Here is a 14379-nt window from a genome sequence, read left to right on the forward strand (position 1 = left end):
AAATTCTCTTGCAGTGATTTAAGTCAAAAGGGTACTGAGAATGTTTTTCTGATTTTTTTTTTTTTAATTTTATGTTTTTTGAAAAATAATTTTTTTGTTTTTCTCCTCCTAGGCCCAACCCGCAGCCACGGTGTAAATTTTTAGTAATTATCGCCAATTTTTTTTTAAGAACCGTTCAATTGGCCCAAGATTCCATTTTTTCGCCGAGAATCCTTTTTAGCTGGGTGGATTTTTTTCTTTTTTGGGAGGGAATTTTTCGCCGGTGATCATTTGGGGACTCTTAGCGGTATTTTGGGCTGCAATCCGGTGTTGACAGATTGTTTGAAAATTCTAGCCCATTGTCTCAGAATATGGGTCCTCCCATTTAAAACTGAGATGAGGAGGAATTTCTTCCCTGAGGGTTGTAAATCTATGGAATTCTCTGCCCCAGAGAGCTGTGGAGGCTGGGTCATTGAATATATTTAAGGCAGAGATAGACAGATTTTTGAGCGATAAATGAATAAAGGGTTATGGGGAGCAGGCAGGGAATTGGAGCTGAGTCCATGATCAGATCAGCCATGATCTTATTAAATGGCGGAGCAGGCTCAAGGGGCCAGGTGGCCTACTCCTGCTCCTATTTCTTATGTTCTTACTGACAGATTGCTGCACCGTGGGAGATGCCGTATTTGGATGATCCGTTAAACCGAGGTCCCCTCTATCCTCTCGGGTAGAAATAAAAGATCCCATGGCACTATTCAAAGAAGAGAAGAGTTCTCCCGGTGTCCTGGACAATATTTATCCCTCAATCAACGTCTAAAACATATTGGGCCTAAAATTCCGGTTGGAGGCTTCCTTTGGACAAATGCCTCCGACCTGAAATTTTTCTATGGATGTACCTGGTGGTCCCGGAGACGCCTTCAATTCCGGTCGGAGACCTAGATTCGATGTGTAGCATACGGGAAGATGACTTCCTCGCATGCACAAAAAAGCTGGAGTCACGTGGGCCTGGACCACCAATCACTCTGTAGTATTCTCATTGATAGTAATGGGAACTCTCTTTCTCTGAGTTCCCCTTACTATCAATGAAAATAACCCCCTAAAACAGAGACACAACATAATAAATAAAAAAAACATCTCACATGTTTAAAATTAATTGAAATTAAAGTTAATGAAATGTTTTACAAATAAAAATATTTGTTGGATTTTTAAAAATGTTTTTTTAATATGGTTTAAAATAAACTTAACCTTAATGGACAGGGTTTTTACTCTAAAAATGTGTATTTAAATTTAATTTTTGATGGGGGCAAAATTGATCAAAGGCAAATTCCATCCATTTACCGTTGAAAAGACCGCTAAGATCCTGACGGTAGTTTGGGGGGAAGTTTGGTCAAAAAAGAAGGAAAAACACGCCGGGCGGCAAAAATGGGCGTTACACGATGATTCTGGGCGGTGGAGGGCCGTAGGTGGGATTCTGAGTGGTAAATGCAATCCTGGAGAAAGTTACGCCGAGGCTGGAATCGGGAATAGGGAGGGGGAGCGCACAAAATAAAAATGTTCAAAAAAATAAAACATCACAAAACCTTCAGAGGGCCCTTTCAAATAAAATCGCTTCAAAAGAAGTAAAGAAAAATATCTCGCTTACCTTTTCTTGCACGTCTTCATACCTACCGCCCAGGTTAGACCTGCTTCGACACGGCGGTCTTTTCTCCTGCAAGAGCGGAGGACCGCTCGGATGAATCTCAGGCAGGAGAACTTTTTTCTCCATTGCACGCTGGCGCACGCCAGCAGATGCTCACCAGCAGTCCTTCCACACTGCCAGCGTGAGGGCTTCACCAATTTCTCATGGCGAGGAGAGCGCCGAAAAAATGGGGAGACCGTCAAGAAAACTCGGCGGTAGCCAACGGTAGAGTCATCAATTTCGAGTCCTATATGTTTTAAAACTCTTACACTGGTAAAAGTAGGCTATGTGCCTGCTTTTACCAGGCGTAAAAGTTTGAAGGATATTTGCTGGGCAAGAGATGAGCAAATAACCCAATCTCCTGCGTGAATGTCCTTCTCCCCGGGATGCGTTGCACGCCGAAAACCAGCTTTTGTCGGGTCTCCCAGCAAGACCGGGATTTTACCCCCATTATCTGGTCTTTATCACATTGCTGTTTGCGGGAGCTTGCTGTGTAAATTGGCTGCCACGTTTCCTAAAATACACATGACTACACTTCAAAAAGTACTTCATTGGCTGTAAGGGGCTTTGGGACGTCCGGTGGTCTTGAAAGGCGTGATTTAAATGCAAGTCGTCTTTCTTTCTCAACCAACATCACTAAAACAATTTATCTGGTCATTATCACATTGCTGTCTGTGGAACTTTGTTGTACACACATTATCTGCTGCGTTTCCCTACATTACAAAAGTGACTACACTTGGAAAGGAATTCAATGACTGTGAATCACTTTGGGATCTTCTTAGAATCTGGCTATTTAAAAATAGCTGGTGCAACATTTTTCAACGTATAAAGTGCCACAGAATACATTTTTAGGAAATAATTGCAAAGGAAGCCTTACCACAAGAAAATTATTTGAAGAATTTTAATTAAAGCAATTTATAAACCTATTTTGCAAAAGTAAGGTTATGATTATATCTCTCGAGTTTAAATAAAATGGAATGAAGAGTGAAGTTGTAGCTGTTATCATTAGATAGAGCAATTGCATCATCTATAAACAATTTCTGCACAACTCATTTATTTTGTAAAAAGAAAGATTTGCATTTATATAGTGCCTTTCACGACCACTGGATGTCCCAAAGTGTGGTAACTGTTTTCATGTGGAAATTACAAGATTTTAAAAAGTTGTAATGTTGCCTTCTGTGTTAGTAAATTGGTAATTATTTTCTCACTTGATAGCAACACTGCTGGGGTTAGATAAACCAAAGATCTTATCTTTTCATCATATGAGTTAAATGTGAAATTTTTTTGGAAGGATCTGCAATTCTGTAGTTTACAATGGTGTACTTCGTGATCGAAGAGATAATAACTTAATTCCTTTCTTGATCCTTGCTGTCTCTGCACTGACTGCTCCAACCTGACCTTGCTCAGCATCTGATGACCTATTCTGTTGCTGTCAGTTGCCTGGAAGGCTGCTGCTGTTGAAAGTGGCCCTAAGGGGTGCCCAGGAACTACTGGTCCACTGACCCATAAGAACAAGGGATTTAGATCAGAGCCACTTGCTTTTGACATGGCTGCACAGGGCCACTGCACATAATAGCCATCAGACTGGCCTGTATTTTTCTGCTTGTTAAATGGCATGGGGCTTGTGCTTGTTAAGAGCTAGACAAATTTTGCATCAGGCACTTGCTGTGATTTTCAGATACTGCAGCAATTACACACATTACCCCTATTTTGTTGAGAGTGCCAGAATAGCTTGCAGCAGACTTAATTGTTTCAACCAGCAATAATAATGTTGCAGATAATTAGTATGAGGTTACCACAAATGATGTGGGAATTGTAAGGGTGAAGTACTTTGAAGGTACTTGAGGGATAAAGGAGAAGAGGGGAGAGTGGAGGTAAAATTGCGGTCGGAAGCTTCCTTTGTACGAACGGCTCCGACCCGAAAAAAATCTACAAAAGTACCTGGCCATCCCGGAGGAATGTAGGATTCCGGCCAGAGGTATAGATTCACTGCACAGCGCATGGGGAGATGTCTTTCACGTACGTACATACGTGCTGGAGTCACGTGGGCCTGGACCATCAATCACAAGGCAGTATTCTCATTGATAAAAATGAGAACTCTGTTTGTGCGAGTTCCCACTACTATCAATGAGAAAAACACCAAAACACAGTATAATAAATAAAATACCTCACATATTTAAAATTAATTGAAATTAAATAATTAAATGTTTTCGAAAAAATATATATTTTTTGGATTTTTTTTGTGTGTTTTAATAGGGTTAAAAATAAACTTAACTTAATGGACAGGTTTTTAATATAAAAATTAGTGTTTAAATTTAATTTTTTTATGTTTTAAAAGTGTTACACTGGTAAAAGTAAACTATGATGTAAAAGTTTGAAGTTTAAAGGACATTCGCTGGGCATGAGTTGGGCAAATAGCCCAATCTCTCCCGTGCGGATGTCCTCCTCCCGGGGATGTGTAGGATGTGTACCGAGAAATCCTGACAGATCGAAAAAGCCGGTTCTCGGCGCATGTGCATCTCGCCCCGAAAACCGATTTTTGTGAGGCCTCACTGGGTCCATGCGCACTTCGTACAGACCCAGTGAGGCCGCAGTTTTCGACCCATTAAATATAGAAGTGTATTGCTTTTGATAGTGAGCAATTTTTTGAAATTATTTTTTGTTGGTGTATGATAAAAGTGTAACAAACATAAGTTATTACATATTTCTGCTCAATTAAGTAGTAAAGCACCCTGACACTTTGTTTCCAATTAGTGATGGTGCGCATTGCCTTAGTTATAGGTCATATTGAATCATTGGCGATAGTGCAAAGTGCGCCATATCGGCTTGGCCACCTTTTAAACGTCTCTTCTGATTTTTCTTTTTTTGCCAAAAGTAAAATAAATTCTCTCTCTCTCTCTCTCTCTGTCTCCATACTGTATCCATATTTGCTCAATAAAATCTGGTGGTTTGTGCAGATTTTAGTTCATGCAAAAAGAAATCATCTTGTGGTATTTAATGCATGGACCTGCAATAAAATATTATTGGAGACTGCAGAGGACAGACAATTTAATGGTTTAGCTCGGGTGAAATATGATATCAAGCAGTTCAATCTTTTGATAAATATGACAAGTCATAAAAATATGATGCAGGTCCATAACTATGAAAAAACGTTGTAGTGTTCTTCTTGGTAATTTGATGACTCTTGACAAAATGGCCTTATTAGAGGTAGCAGCTGTACCACCAGAGTATCTTTAAGTTCTCACGCTTTGATTTAGAACCATTTGAGTATTGTGTATAACAATTTGAATTATATTATTTCCCCTTTACCTCCAAATTCCTATCTCTGCATGTTTGAACGACTGGGTAGCACCAACCCAAGTACTGTGCCAGGATTTAATCTAAAAATAAAAACAAATTAATAATCTAATGCCAGATGTTGAATCCTTGTATCAACTTCACTAGCAGTGGGACAATACTATTTATACTGTTTTAGGATAGTGAATGTATTTCTTTGTTTATTTTTAATTGTCAGCTTGGCTCAGTGATGGCACTCTCACCTTTTGATCAGAAGATTATGGATTCAAGAACAACTATAGTTTTAAGAACATAATCCAGGCTGACACCTCAATGCAGTACTGAGGGAGTGCTGTATTGTTGGATGTGCTATCTTTCAGATGAGATGTTAAACCGAGGTGATGTAAGAGATCCCACAGTACTTCTGGTGTCCTGGCCAACATTTATCACTCGACCAACACAGATTAATTGGTCATTTATCTCATGTGCTGTTTGTGGGAAGTGCTTTAGGATGTCTTGAGAACATGAAAAACGCTGAGTACATGCAAGTCTTTTTCCTTCTTATGAGCCATGTTGATATTATTTAGTTAAATTGTCATGGATGTCCTAACTAATTGTTCAACATACTGTCATCAATTCTGCATTGGTCATTGAAGTGTGCTGGTATTGCATATGTTTGTGAAAGCCAGCTTTTAAGCAGTTGGGCTTTATTGAACTGAAGTTAATCTATAGTGACAGCCATATTGAAATTTTTTCAGTACATGAAAAACAAGTCCACTTTGGCGAACAAGCTTGATCATACTTAGCAGATTAAAATAACATCTTAATAGGATGGTTGGTGCATTACTTAAATGTGGTGTGATTTTTAATGATTGGGCTGTTAAACCCTTATTTTAGTCAAATGGATGATTGTTTATTTCTTACACAGGAACTGATTCCTGAATTTTATTACCTTCCGGAGATGTTTGTCAATTCTAATAATTACAATCTGGGTGTGATGGACGATGGAACTGTGGTATCTGATGTAGAACTTCCACTATGGGCCAAAACTCCAGAAGAGTTTGTTCGCATAAACAGACTGGTAAGAAATGTATCTTATTTCTTTAATGTCTATCATGCAGCAACTCCTTGATGATGGAAACTGACTTGCAGTATGAGATGATAGTAAACTTACAAAAAGCAATTTTATAAAATTGGCGATGAATTTTATCAGCTGGCTTATGGAGCTGAATACTCAAAAGGACAAATTCAGAATTGGCTCAATAGAATAGTGTTTTACTCTTGTATGGATCAATTGGTTATACTTTGCAGTTTCAAAAAATGAAAATGATATAAAAGCTTCTTGTGGCTGGCTATCATGATGTAGGAAATTAATTGCTCTTAATTTACTTATTTCACATACCTTGATGGCTAGACGTCTTCAATAGATGCAACTGCAGTAGTTAAACCTCCATCCTTGTTGGGTTAATTGAGCTATGTTGTTGTTCTGATTGGTTTAGCTGAATAAATGTGAAATCTTAGGAGTTTCTGTCAATACCATCAGAGTTCGTTGTCCTTATTCTGCTTGATGTATTTTTCTGGGGGAACTGGGATGAAAATAACATGTTCCACTACCTCCCCAGTTGAAACACCTGTTCTGATCCTTGTTCAGGGTAGCAGCTAAAGAAAGCAGACATTGGTCAGGTACTTATGGAGGTGATGTCATAAAATTTGTTGTGGAAACCATCTGTATATCATTAGACTCTTCTCTCCCCCCACCCCCCACCCCGAGGCAACCTGATCGAGCGTCTTTGACTCTTTTACTTATCCTAATTCTTATTTTCCTTAAAATTCTGACACAATAGTCAGAAAGCAGTTATAACCAGGAAGGTTTTCTTGGGACGGGGGAAGAAAAAAAATTTACAATAAATTATGAAATTTATTCTGCAATACTATCTGCTGGTGTTTACTTGGCTCCCCATACTTTTGTTTGATATTTTTTAATTGATAGATCTAGTTAACAGTTGAAAATGATGACATGCAGCAGTTTTTTCACACCTTCATTCTGTGTACAATAATAAATTAAATCTCATTTTCACCACTATGAATAGGACATGTCAAAAAATTTACTCACTTCACCCTTCGAGGAAAATAAGGAAAATGAAACAGTATCCTGAATGTCTTTTAGGGGAGAAGAATTGCATCTATTTAAATGGCAGTAAAATACTGCTTCAGTTAGCTATGCAAGTTTATATTTTTTAGACATCTCATAATTTGGCTTTAGCTAAAGAAAATAGTTCCTGCAAAAAATAATTCAGAATGAATGTAATCCAGGGGAAGTGAAGATGAGACAAGCTTACTTTCTCTCTTCCACCCCGTCTCCCCACCACCCCATGAGATAAATGGAATGTAGAAGCTGTTTTGTGTAAAGAAACTAGCCTTTTCTCAACAGTAGGAATGTCTTGAGATTGGTTACAGAAAGGTTCAATTATTAATCTTGCTTCACAACCTACAATTCTAGATAAGCGAGTTTATCACTGGAAATCACCATAATATTTGATTTCTTACTTGGTCAAACATTGAGGATTTTGGTTACATTAACCAAACTTCAGGGAGTGTTTAATTATAGACCGAGATGGAGAAATACTATATGGGACACACTGGATTCTTCTGCTGCGGATGCGACAATGTGGGGCTGGGGGTGGGGAGGGAGTGGGATGGGGGGGATATTATTTGATGTAGGCTGTACTAGTGAAGGTGTGAGGACAAGTGAATATTTTGGAGTTTTTGTTTGATTACCTTTGGGGATCAGAAATATGTTTTTATGCAGCAATTTCTCTCGGGTAATTTAAAGGTGTATTCTATGATCGTGTAAATCACACTCAGTCTGTGAAAGGAGAGGCATGATGCCAAATGATCTTCTCTTATTCCAGGTTTCTTATGCTAACTTGCTACAAATGGTAGGACATGAGTACATTTCTGAGTAGAGTTATGTCAAGTTCTTTTTGAAATCTGGAGAAGCTACATAGATTGCAAACCACACACATTCAGGCCTGTCTTTCACTGACAATTTCTTTATTATACTAGTGGATCTCTCACGACATTGCTTACAAGTAGTTCGGGATTTGGTCACACTTGTGATGTGTAGCTGGTAACCCTCGTCTGTTCATTTTAAGACTACTGCAAAAGCACCCTGTAAAAATCTGCTTAAATGTAGCTGCTGTGAATTGTAGCTGAGATCAATTACAAGTTAGTACATTGATTTGTTAATTTCTAACTTCAGTTCACAAAAGCACAGGATGAAGTGTCAAGCTTTCTTTTTTAAAAAGATTGTTTTGCATCTGTAAGAACGTGTGTCGTCTGGAGTTGGAAGATGTGTTGTATAACAATCGAGTGTTTATGACGTATAGAAGACAACATCTGTGCTGCTGATTCTCAGTAACTGAATAAGTCAAATTCCATTTTTATTAAGAGTATTCTGGAATTTTATATATATATTCCTTGACCTATGTAATTTTCATCCCTCATCAGTTTTAAAGCTAAGAATGTACAACGAGGTGGTATGGAAAATTCACCTGTTGCTGTTAAATACCTGGTATTTAGCAGTGCTGAGTAGGGTTTATCTGCACTGGAAATAGCACTGAGCTTTGGTAGCACTTGAAAGTGGTCCTGGGCTTTGGTAAAACCGGGGTGGGGGTCATGGAACTTGGCAGGACTGCAATGGAACTGCTGGGGTTTGGCATCACAGGTGATTTTTAGAATATTCAGAGAGATTTTGTTTCAATATATACTATGTGGGCCTGCTTACAGTAGGCAAGTAACATTTCAGAAAGGTTGGACACTATTATAGAAGGGGAGGGAGAGTAGCCAATCATCATGGTCCACATGGGAGCAAACGCTATGGGAAAGGAAAGACCTTGGGGCGATTTTGGCCAAATACTTTAGGCACTAAAAAGGTGGCCAAGATGGGGGTCTTAAGCTACCATGCTGGTTCAGCTCACGTTTAATGCAATACACCATATTGGTAAAGGAGTTGACGCCTGCACTAGGAACGGCTGCCCTGCGGAGCATTAAGAGGCTGATTGACAATTAAATTGCCTGCTAGCAGTCATTAAAGAAGCTGCATGCCATTTTGGTGGATAACGCTTAATTTAATGGCCTCTCCTAACCGCGTCCAGCTGAATAGGAAGTAAACAAGTCCTTGCTGAGTATTTCAAGCGCTACTTAAAGCCATGCTCAGCTTTCACTGTTCACTTGCTGATTGAGATCGACTGACTACATTGCATTTGAAGAGGACTTTTGTGACACATCAGGAAACTTTCTGGGACACTTGTCAAGACTTCACCAACATTTTTCTCGGATATTCTCTCAGGACGTCACTTTAAAAAAAGTGAGTGCTGTGCTAGTCCACTTTATTGAATATCTTACAGGAGTCACCAGGAGAAAGGGAGTGCTTGGTCATGGGTAGCTTGATGAGACTCCCCCTTGCTTTTCATAATGATTTGGAAGAGATGTTGACGCTAGGCAGAGCAGAACCAGCTGCTGCAGGAGAGAGGGACAGGAGGGTGAGGTGGGTTCTCAGCAGGAGGCCCTATCCACCCAGGGTATTCAGAGATAGTATTCCTACATTCACATGACCCAAGACCAGTGCATGAGGAGGCTGTGCTTTACTAAGGAGGTCATTTCAGATATCGTGGAACGAATATTCAGACTACACAGCACAGCCAAGACTGCATTGCCTGTGACAGTCAAGGTCACAGTACCACTTAACTTTTATGCCACTGGAGCCTTCCAGGCGGCCACAGATGATATAAGTCACAACTCACAATCCTCAGTGCACATCTGCATAAGGCTGGTCTCTGCGGCTCTATATATGCTGAGCAATGACTATGTATTATTCCCTATGGCTAGAGAAGTCCAGAGGCAGAGAGCTCTAGGATATGATAGGATTGCAGAATTTTCCATGGTCTTTAGAACTATTGACTACCCATGTGGCCATGCAAGCCCCTCATTTAAATTGGAGATGTTCAGGAACAGAAAGGGATTCTATTCCCTCAGTGGTACAGCTTGTCTGTGACCACCGGCAGCGGATCATGCAGGTGAATGCTTGCTATCCAGGGAGCTGCCACTATGCAATTATATTGAGATAGTCATCCGTCCCACAGAACTTTGAGCTCCAACACAATGTGCATGGCTGGCAACTAGGTGACCAGGGATAGCCTCTGATGCAATGGCTCATGACTCCGCTGAGAAGCCCCCAGACACCAGCTGAGCACTCATTCAATGAGAGCCACTCAGCCACCAGGAATACATTGAACAGACCATTGGGGTCCTCAAGCAGAAGTTTAGATGCCTTGACCGGTTAAGAGGTGCCCTGCAGTACTCAGCTGAGAAGATGTCCACATTCGTGGTGATTTTCTGCATGCTCCACAATCTGGCGATAATGAGAGACCAGGCGCTAGCGCCAGCAATTGCACCAGAGGGTCAAACTCAAGAGCCACAAGAGGAGGAAGAGGAAAGGGACCAGAGGGAGCACCAGAAGCTTCCAGGTAGACGGCCCGCACCTGGGAGTGACGCTTGCCGCAACCTAACTGAACAGCGTTTTGGGAGAGATGCTCCACCATCAGACTCCGGAGCACTGTTGCCACGTACTTTCCACAACTTAGGATCCATCAGGCAGTCCATCATCTGCACCCAATTCTTTCAATCCCTTCCCCATGATAATCACAATAAAAAAGAACACCGATTCCACCACTACCCAATTGCCATCATCACTCTTTGTCATATTTCGTTTTTAATCTAGATAATCAACATCACTTAAAATATTAAACTATTCACCCTGGTGCTTACCCTTAGTGGCTGTCTATAAGTGCTCTAGTTGCATAATCTAGTACTTCTACGAAGTGCACCCACAGTTGCAGCAGCAGGCGAGGTGGGTAGCTGCTGAGAATCTGAAGTTCAGATGTCCTCCTGGGACACCTTCGAGAGACTGTGTGCCTTGATGGTCCCGTCTCAGACTGTATCATTTCAGTTTGAGCTGCCTGGCTGATGGGCAATGGTGGAGTGGCAGGGGAACGAGCAGAAATGCTAGCATCTGGAGAGAGACCATTAGATTCCTGCTGTATGATTCACACATCATTACCTAATGTCCTCGTTTCAGCCTGCCCAGTGATTTGGTGGTGGACAGATCTCTGGGCATCGGAGAAACTCTGCAAGCCGCTGAGGAGCCCAGAGGCATCACGGCAGCTGCCTGAGCTTCCAAAACAGCAGTTGTCATTCAGTGGAAGTTGCAATGACTGTCATGGAGGTTGCGACCTCAAGTCATCGGATGCTGCGTGGTGTCGGGCTCCACAGTCTTTTGGCTGGAAGCCACCAGACTGTCCACGCTGGAGCGGATGGGTTTCGGGCACTGCGTCCAACCACGGTGGAGGTGGACTGCTCCATCTCTCGAGGCTTTCAGGCATGCTCCACATTGCACCAAGCATTTGGTTTGTCACACCCATCAGCCTTCTGCGGAAGCTTGACCCTGCGAGGTCCTCATCTGACTCCTTTACAGCAAAACTAGTATGCGACCTTAGTCCCTGGAAAGGTGGCACCTGTTGTGTCCCTTCCACCCTGCGTGGCTGCTGCCTGCTATTGCCCGGTGCACCCCTCTGTGACGAGCCCTTTTCTATGCTAACCTCTAAGTTGCGCGTGGTGCAGGTCTCTGAGCTGGTGCCTGCGACAGTGGTAGCCATAGAAACATAGAAAATAGGTGCAGGAGTAGGCCATTCAGCCCTTCGAGCCTGCACCGCCATTCAATGAGTTCATGGCTGAACATGCAACTTCAGTACCCCATTCCTGATTTCTCACCATACCCCTTGATCCCCCTAGTAGTAAGGACTTCATCTAACTCCCTTTTGAATATATTTAGTGAATTGGCCTCAACTACTTTCTGTGGCAGAGAATTACACCGGTTCACCACTCTCTGGGTGAAGAAGTTTCTCCTCATCTCGATCCTAAATGGCTTACCCCTTATCCTTAGACTGTGACCCTTGGTTCTGGACTTCCCCAACATTGGGAACATTCTTCCTGCATCTAACCTGTCTAAACCCGTCAGAATTTTAAACTTTTCTATGAGATCCCCTCTCATTCTTCTGAACTCCAGTGAATACAAGCCCAGTTGATCCAGTCTTTCTTGATATGTCAGTCCCGCCATCCCGGGAATCAGTCTGGTGAACCTTCGCTGCACTCCCTCAATAGCAAGAATGTCCTTCCTCAAGTTAGGAGACGAAAACTGTACACAATACTCCAGGTGTGGCCTCACCAAGGCCCTGTACAACTGTAGCAACACCTCCCTGCCCCTGTACTCAAATCCCCTCGCTATGAAGGCCAACATGCCATTTGCTTTCTTAACCGCCTGCTGTACCTGCATGCCAACCTTCAATGACTGATGTACCATGACACCCAGGTCTCATTGCACCTTCCCTTTTCCTAATCTGTCACCATTCAGATAAGAGTCTGTCTCTCTGTTTTTACCACCAAAGTGGATAACCTCACATTTATCCACATTATACTTCATCTGCCATGCATTTGCCCACTCACCTAACCTATCCAAGTCACTCTGCAGCCTAATAGCATCCTCCTCGCAGCTCACACTGCCACCCAACTTAGTGTCATCCGCAAATTTGGAGATACTGCATTTAATCCCCTCGTCTAAATCATTAATGTACAATGTAATCAGCTGGGGCCCCAGCACAGAACCTTGCGGTACCCCACTAGTCACTGCCTGCCATTCTGAAAAGTACCCATTTACTCCTACTCTTTGCTTCCTGTCTGACAACCAGTTCTCAATCCATGTCAGCACACTACCCCCAATCCCATGTGCTTTAACTTTGCACATTAATCTCTTGTGTGGGACCTTGTCGAAAGCCTTCTGAAAGTCCAAATATACCACATCAACTGGTTCTCCCTTGTCGACTCTACTGGAAACATCCTCAAAAAATTCCAGAAGATTTGTCAAGCCTGATTTCCCTTTCACAAATCCATGCTGACTTGGACCTATCATGTCACCTCTTTCCAAATGCGCTGCTATGACATCCTTAATAATTGATTCCATCATTTTACCCACTACTGATGTCAGGCTGACCGGTCTATAATTCCGTTTTCTCTCTCCCTCCTTTTTTAAACCAGTGCATTCATCCTCGCTCTCCTCCTCTCGGGTGTGAAGTTTCTATTGCTTTTGCTGAACCTGCTCCACAAGGGCGTGGTGCACCTTGCTCCTTGGAGCCTGCAGTGATAAAACTGGAAGGGTTAGGGTGCAACACGTGTTGGAGGATGTGTATGATCAGACCATATGGCGCTTGGGAAAGAGGATAGCTTTGCGTAAATAGGGATCAGGCATAGTTATGCATCTGCAAGGAAGCTGCAATGGCCACAGCCGAGATGCCCCCTGCTCTGCCTCTGGCCGCGGAGTCTGCCACTCCACTCCCAATCACGGCCAGCACTGCCTCCTCAAGGGGAGTAATATCATGCAATTGTATTTTCCTTTCCCTGGTCAGATCCTGCTGCCATCTGTTGTGTGCTAATTTTTCCTAAAAGAGAAAGAGTGGTGGTAATGAAGGAGTGTATTGACAGGTGTATTTGTTTGTGTGAGTGATGCCTCACATGGTTGAAGAGACGTGTCTCGGGTGTGAGCAGTGTCTGTAAAGGATGCAATAGTGCGGGGTGAGTGAATGACAGTGTATAGTTAGATGGTGGATCAAATGTGTTGTTGATGTGATGCTGCTGGTGGTGTTGCAGTTATTGAGAAGTGTATTTGTGAGATGGAATCTTGCCGTGTATCAAGTCATTTAATTTCTTGTAGCACTGAAGCCATGTCCTGGGTCCAGGGCTCCTGGCTGTGACCTCCCGAGCGATCTTGTTCCACATAGAATCATTGAAATTTACGGCACAGAAGGAGGCTATTCAGCCGAAAAAGAGCTATCCAGTTTAATCCCAATTTCCCGCTCTTGGTCCGCAATCCTGTAGGTTATGGCAATTCAAGTGCATATCCAAGTACTTTTTAAATGTGATGAGGGTTTCTGCCTCTACCGCCCTTTTAGGTAATGAGTTTCAGACCCCCACCTGATGCAGCACATTAGCTGCCTCTGTGGCCTCCTCCTCGAGCCCCCGCCCCTGCCCCCCTCCCCTCCCGTGGCCTCCTGCCACACCCCCCCCCCCTCTGTGGCCTTCCCCCCCTCCGTGGCCTCCTCCCCCCCACCCCCATGGCCTCCCTCCCCCCCCATGGCCTCCTCCTCCTCCCCCCCCCGTGGCCTCCTCTCCCCCACCCCCATGGCCTTCCCCCCCCCCACCCCCGTGCCCCCCCCATGGCCTCCTCCTCCTCCCCCCCCGTGGCCTCTCCCCCACCCCCCCGTGGTCTCCTCCCCCACCCCACTACTCCTCCTCCCCCACCCCACCTCCTCCTCCTGTGGCCTCCTCCCTCACCC

General features: G+C 43.0%; 1 protein-coding gene across 3 annotated transcripts in view; it reads left to right on the forward strand.

Annotated features, from left to right (window-relative positions):
- lrba (LPS-responsive vesicle trafficking, beach and anchor containing) overlaps positions 1 to 14379 on the forward strand; it is a 1157354-nt gene that overhangs the window by 919669 nt on the left and 223306 nt on the right. For all 3 annotated transcript variants that reach the window (XM_070871469.1, XM_070871472.1, XM_070871473.1), the window contains exon 46: positions 5862 to 6014. In XM_070871469.1, coding sequence (XP_070727570.1) covers positions 5862 to 6014 — 153 coding nt within the window. The remainder of the gene's footprint in view (positions 1 to 5861; positions 6015 to 14379) is intronic.

Source organism: Pristiophorus japonicus, chromosome 2 (genome assembly GCF_044704955.1).
Source record: "Pristiophorus japonicus isolate sPriJap1 chromosome 2, sPriJap1.hap1, whole genome shotgun sequence".
Classification (NCBI taxonomy): domain Eukaryota; kingdom Metazoa; phylum Chordata; class Chondrichthyes; family Pristiophoridae; genus Pristiophorus; species Pristiophorus japonicus.